At 46.3% G+C, this 10976-nt stretch overlaps 1 protein-coding gene across 1 annotated transcript; it reads left to right on the top strand.

The window, feature by feature from the left end:
* The first annotated feature begins 2906 nt into the window (after nt 1-2906).
* MRPS23 (mitochondrial ribosomal protein S23) lies at nt 2907-6547 on the top strand. Its single transcript, XM_062592493.1, has 5 exons — nt 2907-2982; nt 3075-3242; nt 3654-3731; nt 3847-3970; nt 5317-6547. The coding sequence occupies exons 1-5, from the start codon at nt 2939-2941 to the stop codon at nt 5473-5475; spliced, it is 573 nt and encodes a 190-aa protein (XP_062448477.1). The 5' UTR covers nt 2907-2938; the 3' UTR covers nt 5476-6547.
* The last annotated feature ends 4429 nt before the right edge of the window (nt 6548-10976 follow it).

Here is a 10976-nt window from a genome sequence, read left to right as displayed (position 1 = left end):
TCGCGGACCCCGCTGCGGCGCTGCCTCCCGGCCGGCTGCTTTTCAGCTCTGCCCGAGAGCCGGGATGCCTTTGGAGCGGGCGCCAAGGTTTTTCCCAGCGCGGCACGGCCCAGGCGCCTGCGGTGGCCACGCTGCCTTCGCCCTGGCTGGCGGCGGGCACGCTCCGGGCGTCCGAGGGTGCGGGCAATGCCGGAGAACCCCAAACGCGGGCATCGCCCCAGCACCCCTGCACGGTCTCGGTTTCCAAAGCGCAGAACGGGGCCAGCCGTCCCCGTTCGTCCGGCCGCGGGGCCAGCGCTGCTCTCGCCAAGGCAGGCGGGAGACCCCGCGTCCCGGCGGCCGGCAGACCCCTGTAATAACGGCGTGCTGGCGGCGGCTGCCGGTGGGTGCCGGAGGGACGCTGCTCTCCGGAGCCGGGCGCTGCAGCACGGCCGATACTGCGGCAGAGCGTCCGTCCGTCCGTCTGCATGGCTAAGTGCGAAGTTGGCATTTTGCCGCTGGAAACAGAAGGCCCTTTAGGAGCAGGGAGGGACTTTCTGGTCCTGGCAGAGGAGGGGCTTTTCCCCTGCCCTGCGCTGGCCCTGGGATTAAAAGGCAGCTGTTGTTGCTCCTTCTCTATCCAAAGCAGCTCACTGCATATTTGGAAGAAAATCAAGCATGCAATTGGACCAGCTCGTAAACGCTCCAGCGCCGCTGGGCTACTGCAGCTCAGCTTTCAGCTGCCTTTCCGTGAGCGCAAAAAGCCGCTGCAGGCAGCCGAGCGGGAGCCCGGGCTGCCGCCCTGCTCGTCCGGCACGGCGGGGCTTTACAAGCCGGTCGGGTCCGAGGCAGCCCGAGCGCCGCGGCCGGGGCAGCGAGTCTCTAATATCATAGCACGGGCGAATCCGGCTGGGCTCACTGGCTTAACAGCGGCTAGACAGCCTGGTAAATGCCGCTTTATTTCCTTTTTTTATTTTTATTTTTTTAAATAGGTCTAATGAGTAGAAAGGCCACTAAAACAGGCTCAGGAGCCAAAATGCATTTCTTCTATAAAAATGTACCACTCTCAGTGACATTTGTATCACTTCTTTACAGAGTGGTTTAAAAAGAACAACAAAAACAAAAACCTTCTGTGACATTTGTGAGTGTTGCTATTTTAGAATTTGTTACCCTAAGTGATTTTTTTCTTAAAGATGTTTAATAGTAATTCATATAATAAAGTCTTGTTGTTACTCTTAGCACTGTGGTTTATTTTGCTTTTTTGCTGCCTTGTCTCGGCTTTACTGTGGGAAAGGGAGCGGTGACCGGGAGGGAGATGCGTTTTCCCTTCACACCAGCTCAGCCGTGCTGGCGAGTCGCTCCCAGCTCACAGCAGTGTGCAGCGCCTGGCAGAGCTGAGCGCCGGGGAGGAGCTCCTTTTCCCTACCAGGATCGATTTTGGGGAGAAGCTTTTTGGCCACCATCACCCCGCCGTCATGAGCTTTGCTGCCAGAGCTGTGTCTCCTCTGAGGGGGTCAGCTCCTTCACTCCAAACTTGGGTTTTTCTTCCCAAAATGTGTGTTAGAAAACAGCATCTGAGAAAAGCATCGGGCTGCAAACCGTGCGATGAGATGAAGATGAACATGTTGAGATGGTTTAGCCTGGCTTCTCGTACCTGTTTGCTGTTGGCCTCCAGTGGAAATATACTGCCCCCTTCCTTTATAACATGGGAAGATGGAAAAAAGTGAATGCATTTTTTTTTTTTAATTTTTAATCAGCTAGTTTCCAATCTTAGGGCTCTGACTAAAGAGCAGGCATTACTTGTTGGGACACGCTTCTTGGAAGTCAGGTTAGGGGAACGGCTGGAGCTGCGGGGAGGTTGTTTACACAGAGCAAAAAAAATTGCTGTGGGTGTTGGATTTCATAGGTTGCGTCAAAAAGCTCCGGCTGGGGCTGGGCACCGTCTGCTGCCACCTCCCGGGCTGCTGGGGCAGGATGTGGCCCATGTGGGTGTGGGGACATCCCCTGCTCCATCCTGAGGCCGACCGGGAGCTGCACCGCTGTCCCGCAGCCGTTCCTCCAAGGAGACCAGGCCAGCTCCGAGGAGGGGGCCGTAGGCTCGGGGCTGCGATCGCTGTGGGGCCACCACGGCCACAGAGCCATGGGGGCCCCAGAGCTGCGATGGTCATGGGACCATGGAGGCTGTGGTGGCAATGGAGCCTTGGTGCTTGTGGAGGCCATGGTGGCCTCAAGCCATGGTGCTTGTGGTGGCCAAGGGTACCTTATGGCCGTGGTGCTTGTGGTGGCCATGGTGGCCTCAAGCCATGGTGCTTGTGGTGGCCAAGGGTACCTTATGGCCGTGGTGCTTGTGGTGGCCATGGTGGCCTCAAGCCATGGTGCTTGTGGTGGCCAAGGGGACCTTATGGCCGTGGTACTTGTGGAGGCCATGGTGGTCTCAAGCCATGGTGCTTGTGGTGGCCAAGGGGACCTTATGGCCATCGTGCTTGTGGTGGCCATGGTGGCCTCTGGGCCTTGGTGCTTATAGTGGCCATAGTGGCCTCAGACCATGGCGACTGCGATGGCCGTGGTGGCCCCAGGGCCACGGTGGTTATGGTGGCCATGGGGCCACGGAGGCCGCCTCGCCATGCTGCGGGGCTGTGTGCCTCAGGCAGGGCGCAGGCAGGCTCGTGTCGGTGCCCTGGGCCGGGCCGGGCCGGGCCGGGCCATAGCGGCGGGAACATGGCGGCGTCGACTGCCGCGGAAACACCGAGCATCCGCTGCCGCTGCCTGGAGCTCGCGCTCTGCCTCCGCTCGGCCATCGGCTGCCGCTGCCTGGCTAGGCCATCCTCCTCGGCGGCGCTCTATCGGCTGTTGGCTGCATGTCCTGGCAGCCGCTCGTTCGAGGGCTCGGCAGTCGGCTGGAGGCAGGTATTTCCGCTTCCGGCGGGCGGGCGGGGCGGCCGTTGCTAGGGGCGCCGCCATGGCGGGGAACCGCATGCAGAAGACCGGGAGCGTGTTCAGCCGGTATGGGGCGGGCGGGGAGGCCGCGGCGGGGGGGCGCGGGCCGGGCCGGGGCCAGGCCCCTCGCGGCTGACCGCCGCGCTCTCCGCCGGCAGGACGCGGAACCTCCTGCGCATCGGCGTGGTGCCGAAGCCGCTGTGGTTTGATGTCTACGCCGCCTTCCCGCCGCTCCGAGAGCCCGTGTACCGCTCGCCGCGGCCCCGCTACGGCAAGGTGCAGGACGTCGTCCCGCCCGTCTTCTACCCGGAGGACGAAGTGCGCGCGTGAGTCCCGGCAAGCGCGACGCGGCCTGCTCGGGCCTCGCTAGGCCCTGCGCTGCCTTTCTCTGAGTTGCTTCTTTGGTATATACATATACAAACCACCTGAGGAAGAGATACAGCTGCCTTTAACGATCACTGATCCTTGCAGCAATATTCACCTTCTGTGAAGAAGTTCTAATCGTCTTTTGAGTTGCAGGCGGGTGATAAAGATTAGTGAGAATTTATTAAAACAACTTAAAAATTCTTGGAGGAAAAAAAGTGTATACAGTGAAGTATAATGGGAGAAGATGAATTAAATATTGTAATGCTTTTTATTGTAGCCTAGCTGAACATACTCTGATGCTGGTTAAACACTCTAGAAGCATATCCCTTTTTGATTGGTTGAAAGACTACATTATTTTATTTTTTGAATAGGAGGTTTTACAGAGTTTATGGGAGTGGTCCAAGAGCTTTTGACTTGTCACAATCAAACTTCAAATCCACTTGCCAGAGGTAAGACTTACTTATAATTGCACTGGTAATGCTTTTGGCACTTGTTCATTTTTCCACAGAAGTCAATGAACTAAAAGGTTATTTTTGAAAGTAAAAATTTGCTTTCCAAATCTAGGTTTGTTGAGAAATTCAATGAACTGAAGGAAGAAGGAAAAACTGAAGAGGACAAATTGTTTGAAGAAACAGGAAAAGCTCTTCTAGCCAAAGGGATAATTTTACAGAGAAGAGGGGCAGAAAAAGTAAGTATTAAGCAGTGAAAAAAGTAATTGACTGTGGATTCATGAAACTTCATTTCTAGGTCATTATTATCAAATGAGTCCAAATTAAATTCCCATCATGATAGTAGTGTGTGCAATAGTCACAATAAAAATGTCTTGTGCAAAGTAAACTTTTATCTCTGATCTGAACATGACTGGCCAACGTTCTTTGGGGATAGAAAAAGAACTATTGGTGTCAGTGATGGATGATTTCAGTCTTCAGTACTTTGAACCCAGCCATTGGTGTAGGTATATAGGCCATTTGGAAATCTCTCTGCTTGTTACCAGGTGCATACTACCTGTGTAACGTGGAGGTAAACTAGAACCTCTCCTTGCCCTAAGTTAACTGGCATATTTTTCCACCCCTCTTTAATAGTTAAATAGTCTAATGCACACTTACAAGTTGATATGTGTTTGTTTTTTTAACTTTGATCCTGAGCTAGAAATTCTTGAGGCATAAATCTTGTAATTTGTAAAAAGCATCTGCATTGAAATAAGAGGTTTGTAGTTTGGGTCTATTTTGTTATGTTTTTGTCAATAAAATAACTGTTTAAAAGAACTATCCAAAGCATTATGCCGCTGATGGAATGACTTTCAGTATGGGAGTGCTGCTTTCTGGCTTTGCTAGTGTAAAAGAGAAAATGGTTTCTGGACATATGAAGTCTAGTTTCTTGTTGTTTCGTGCAATTGATCTATGTCTTTTGGGGGTAAAAGAATGAACCTAAGACACATTTACTCTTCCTGGTAGGTTGTGGTAGACTATAGCAGCTTTATGAGGGTTAGAAAACTTTAAACTTTGTCTAACTGAGAATTGTTCTATCTGAGAATGCAGAGTGTTTAGTTTAAACATCAAAAAGTAGGGCGAAGAGATGTTTATAAAAACTATAGTTCTAAACTTTGTTAGCTAAATTCATTTGTTATTCTTTCCTATAAAACACACTCCATTTTCCTCCTCCTCCAAGTAGCCTTGGATTGAGCATCTGTAGCGTTCCCTTCTCCATAAAAAAGGCTGAAGAGGAACAGAAATTGGTTCTGGTTGAAGTATGCTACCCAAAGAGAGAGTGGAAAGATGAGAACACTAATTGTCTTTCATCTTTTTAGCTGGAGGTCAGCAGTCTTGTTTTCTTCTTCTTGCCCTGGTGAAACTTTGAGAATCTGTTGTATCTTTGTAATAATCTAGGCACGAGTTAGAGCTTTTACAGGCAAATCTACCAGCTTTTTTTTGGAAATACAAACTGGGGCTGTTTTCTATCGCTCTCTTCAATCAAGCTTTGTTAGAAATTCTTTGCAACTCTGTTTTTTTGGTGACCATCTGCCTTTAACTATAGGTAGCACAATCTGATCATCAGGACACTGAAACCAGGAATCCTGTATTACGCATGCAACTTCAAACCGTGTTGGAAGAGATGCAGGAAAAGAAGCAAGGTCAAGAGGAGCAGCCAGCAGAACTGACTGAAACACAGAAGGAGAATTCCTTACCATCCTAACAAGCTGTGCTATTGTCTTGGCACATACGACAACTTAGTGTTACTTGTCTGTGGCATTCAACAGCTCAGGAGCCAGCATTTCTGTCTGTGCAACCCCATGACAAGGAGGCATTTGCTGAAGAGGGGGGTAATGCTTTAGTTATCCTGCTCTAGTGCCTTCTGTGTCTTGTGTGACACATTTTTTTTGTTCTGCCATCCCCTCATTTGTAAAATGGGAAATAATCCTTTCTTCTGGGGTTCAAGAGTGCTATTTCAAATCATGAGATGGAAAGTATGACACGTACTAGTGGAAAATTAAACATTTTATTTACAATTTGAACTTCTGTCTCTTCAGGTGTGTCACTTGCAGTAGTACAGATATCTTATAGTTGTGGATCGGGCCTTGTGACAGTTCTGCTGTTGAAGTGGTGTATGCTGTTTGCCTGATGCATTGTAACAGCTGTCTAAAGTGACTCTGAAAATGTCATCTTTTTATAGCTAATTGAGAAGAGTTACTATTTATTTTTAATATGCTCTTTCCCTTCCGTCATTTGCTTAAATTCATAATATGATAAAGTTTAACAATACTAGATAATTTGTATCTTTGCCACCTTTCGGTGACTCTTGATGAAATTGATGACTTCAGCAGTGTAAAAGAGATGTTACAACTGCTTACTGAAGAGAAAGTTGAATGCTGTTACAGAAGTAGCTGAAACTTTGGCACAACACTACTTCAGAAAGTATCAACTCTGAAGTATAGTAAGATTGATTGCTTCGAATTCTGTTTTTCTCATATCTGTAAACTCCAGTGTCTAGCTTATTTTTATTAAGGATTCAGGCTAAATGAGAAACAATTACTGTTCTGAAAAAAAATAGGAAGGTTTAAATCATGTCAAGCAAATCACCTCTCCCTTCTTGTCTGGCTCTCCCCCTAAAAAAGAAGAGACAAGATTTCCTTTTGGTTTCATACCTGCTTGTCAGATGCGTCATTCTTCACAGCTCAATTTTATGCTGGTACTGCTGTAAATGGTGCATGTATACTGTCTTATGAATATGTATTATAGGGCAGTAAAAAGGATGATTTAAAAATGCCCAGGATTTGTTTGTGTATTGCTTGATTCACCTCCTGATAATCAACACAATTGTAGTAGAGTTACTCAGTTACTCTTGGAAGGCCAAACTCTATTCCTAATTCTGATCTGTAATTTGGCATGTGTGCAAGACTTTATTACAAAGAGCAAAAACCAAAACATCTTAGATACTCTAGTGATTACAAATGCAGAAATGCTATTTCTAAAGCTCACGTTGGTGGTGGAAGAATCTGGCCCAGACAGGTATATTTAAGTGGTGAATGAATACTGCCTGAATTGCTAATCCATATGTAGAGGTGGGCCTCTACGTACATGGATGTGAAGGTAGTGTAGGAAAAACTCTAATGTTAACAGATGTAGTGAGTAAAAAAAAAAGAAAAAAAATCAATTAAAATGGGTTTCAATCTGAAACAAGATTGGAGAGATGTACAGTGTGTTTTACTTTCAGTTAGTATGTATGTGCTTTGATCTGTAGTAGCCCTTGGAATGTTTTTTTTTTTTTTTTTTTTTTTTTTTTTTGTTTTGTTTTTTTTTTTTTTCCTGAATCACAGCATTCTTTCACTTGGATTAGGACAGTCAGAGGCAAGCTGCCCTCAGAAAAACACTAGCAGCTGTGGTGTAAATTTTTCTCCCTGTGCCCAGGTTTTTTGCTGGAGCCAAATGATTCTTGCTAGCCTGACAGAGGAATGTTGGACAGTTCCATGTCTCTTGTACTTCAGCCTTGTATCCTTGCTTCTAGTGGATTTTACAGGTGTATTTTATTTTGAGCATCCTGTTCTAAGTTTTACTGTTGAAGTTTGTAGCTTGCCAGAAATCACAAATTGATTTAAAATGAAACTGATGTGCTATGAAGTTGAATAATGCAAGAGATTTCTTGGTCACTTCATTCATAGCTTGATGGTTTCCTATTTGTTGTCACTTCTCTAAAATTGCCAAAACTGAGAGCCTTTTCTCCTTATCTGCTACAGCTAGCTTCTTCCTTGCATCTTTACTGAGCTTTGCTATGTCATCCTCTAGTGTTCTAGAGCACACTGAGCAATAACATCCTAAATGTAAAATATGGAATAGACTGTGGCCTTGCAGTCTGCTTGAGTGAGTTCCATTGCAGAGCAGACAAGAGAATGGCTTGAGAGTCAGGATTAATTTTCTTTTTCCTACACTTGGAAAAACTACTAGAAGCTGTTCCCTCAGGCAGAGTATTCCCGGGAGGGCAACCTGTTTGGTGGGGAGGGAGTTCAGGCCCTTTAGTGTTCCCTGCTGTGCTTGGCTTGCTGTGCTTGCTTGCAGTGGTGAGTTGCCAGTGCTTGCCCTGTGTGCGCTGCTGGAGTCTGAGGGGTGAGAATAAGAGACCTATTATGTTTTTCCTTCCCTTTATATGGCTGAATAATGGCTGTGACTGTTGAGCTTTTAAACCATTAGTTTTCATGACCACATGCAAGAAGGTATATTGCAACTTGCATTTCTGTAGTGATTCTGTACTTAGCCCAAACTTGGTATGCTTTGTGAATGTGGAAGGTACGAAGAAACTTTGATTTATGCAGTAGCAGTATAACTTGGCTGTCAGATTTGAGAAAGAGGTTCTACTTTATACTTTGCCATGCTTCTTTTTAAGTAGCTGTAGGATTACAGCTGTATAACTTGTTGAAATGCGTGCATGCTGTTACTTTGAAGCAGGTAAATGGTCCAATTAGCTGGAAAAACTAGAAATAGGTAAATGAGTATATGCTTTCAGCCATCCACGAGGAAAGATAAGGCAGACTGGTTACATTCATATGGTATAAGTCAGGAAATTACTTCTTGGGAACGTCCAGGACTGAGGCTTTGGCGTTTCAAGCAGGTTGTTGGCTGACATCAGTGTAGAAGAAGCTTCCAGCTGAGTAGTTCTGTAGAGAGAAGTAGTGATGTTTCTGTTGTGGATAGGTAATGGAGAACTGGGAGTTGAGCCATTAGTAAAGGCTGTGAAGTTAAGTATTTGGTGCAGTTAGGGGAAATTACAAATGAAGACCAGAATTCTGTGGTTTTGGATACTCCTCATTTTAATGGATAAATTTGCTGGGTGGCTGGGATTGAAATGTCAATCACTGTTACCATAGAGTAACTCAACTATTTTAATTAAAAGGTTCTGAGCAAAAGCCTGGGGTGAGCTATTTATTATTTATCGGGCATTTACCTTCCAGCTGTTAGTGAAAGGTCAGTAGCTTTGCGGGGGGGGGGGGGTTGCTGGTGAGCTTAGATGAAAAAGATACACAATCAATCACTTCTGCCTTGGTTTTGTGTGTATGCAGGTCGCTACTAATAATTATTTTGGCTTTCAGTATTCTTCCACATGCAACGAGCATGTGTCCCTCATTGTGATACATTTCCAGAAAAACAAACACAGTCTTGTGATTACAGTTAATAATGAGATATTGATTGTTAGCAAATGTCAGTGCGGTTGCTTCTCGGTGCTTGCAGTGGTCCCTTGGCTTTTACCCACTAGATGGAGTCGTCGCATTTCTGCTGCACCTTCCCTCTTCCCTGGACTCGGGCTCAACTGTGCTCTTTCAGCTGTTACCAATTTTTAAGGTCGTTGAGTCCTCGGCAGAAGTTCTTGACAATATAAGTGTCTGAAAGAGTGAAATCTCTGTGAGTCTCTTCTCTGTTATCATACTGTAGCACACGCTTAAAGAGCAATGTGCTTTACTGTATTTTGAAAGTCTGTGGGTTGAAATCTGCAGTGATGATGACTTATCTCTTGTAAGTAGTGTCTTTATTTGTATTTTCTGCCTTATACTGCAGGGCTAGAGGGGCTAACTGGTGCCAGGCAATATGGAAAAACGTGTGCAACAGTAACATTGACCTTGCCTTTATCCTGTAGTCTGATACTAGCACGGAAAGAAGTCCAAATGTTCACCATGAATATTTGGAAAGAAATCTTAAGTTTCCTCTAGGAACAAACAGGATATATGGCTGGGCATGATGCACAGAAAGTGGGAATCAGGGGTGGGAAATACCAGTGTACTGGTGACGCACAGACCTGCTAAGAAGCTGACCTTCATTCCCTTATCTCCTTAGGGAGATATCTGCCACCTACCAGCTATGGTGTGCTGCAAATGCTTCTCCTGCTTTTTGCAGGCAAGAGAAGCAGATGTGACCTTGTCATTTGCCCTTTGCCTTCACAGGGCAAATCATGCATTCAAGTAACTTCCTTATGCCTGGGCAAACCTGTCTTCTGGTATTGTAACACTTGTTAATGACTGGAGTAAAGCTTTTGCTGTCTCGCAATCCTACACCCCATTATGGAGCAGCCATATGACCTTTGTTGGGCTAAATTGCTGACCTCTTTCCTTCTGAAAGATGAGTGGGGTGTGTGTGTGTAGCAGTTCCTCTCTCTGATTGCTAAGCTATTTTTAAGTGACAATAAATGCCAAAGTATCAGTTACAAGGTTCCTTATTCCTTGAGGCATCAAAGCAGAAAACAGCTGAAGGCAGTAAGGAACCCCTTTTGCATCTCAAAGGCAGGCTGAAGGTTTTCCAAGGTCAGTTCCTAAAATTGTGGGCCATACCCAAAAATTTTAGGTAAAGAATTTGCCATATTCTCACAGCGGATCCCACTGCAGAGTCTAGAAGTCTTTGTTTTGCAAAGTCTACTGCTTTTAGTGCTTGATCTTGACATCTATACTTTGGAGCTGATGCCCAGGTTGTTAGTTTGCCATAAGAGCATTAGCAGTAAAATCAGCTATTCAGCTATGCTGCAGTTGCAGTATTTATGGTACTGGGAGAGGAAATTCCTGCCTTTTGCCTGCTGTGTGTTTGTAAATTCAGTGGCTCTGCTATTCAGGACAGCTTCTGACCTCAGACAATGGCATCTCATTTAGCAATGTGTTACAAGCATGTCCGATGCTGATGCTTTACAGATAAATCACTAAAGAGACAGCAAACTATGCTGGTGTATTGGTGCAATAGATAATAGAAAAGAAACTTCCTGGAGATTTTACAGTGTTATTTAGGTTAGTACTTTACTGAACAGTCTCAATCCCTGAAAGGGCTTGTGTACAGGAGACGATTCCACTGCAATGAATGCCTCTAGTCACAGAATTAAGGGTTGTAGGATTTGGCCCTGAATTGGGGTACTTCCTGAATTGGGCAGTTGAGCCCTGACGGTGATTTGCAAGCAGCTGAGCAGCCTGCCGTGGCTGCACACGCGGCTGGCGGCAGGGGCGAGCCTTCTGAAGCCTCAGGATCTGATCTCCGGCTCCACGCTGCACAAAGCTGGGCTCTGTTAGCGCTTGGGCATGTGTTACTGAGCAGTAACACATCTCCAACTACGCCGTTAGTCACACGCTGCAAGATTAACTGCTATTACATGTTGAGGGCGAGGGAAATAAGGATTATAGGATCAGGTCTTACAGTGGGAGCAGCCAAAATAATTCACCAGCTTTGCCAGAAAAA

This window comes from Rhea pennata, chromosome 20, assembly GCF_028389875.1.
Source record: "Rhea pennata isolate bPtePen1 chromosome 20, bPtePen1.pri, whole genome shotgun sequence".
NCBI classification, from domain to species: Eukaryota; Metazoa; Chordata; class Aves; order Rheiformes; family Rheidae; genus Rhea; species Rhea pennata.
The sequence above is the reverse complement of the archived record's forward strand: the minus strand, read 5'-3'. Positions and strand labels throughout refer to the sequence as shown.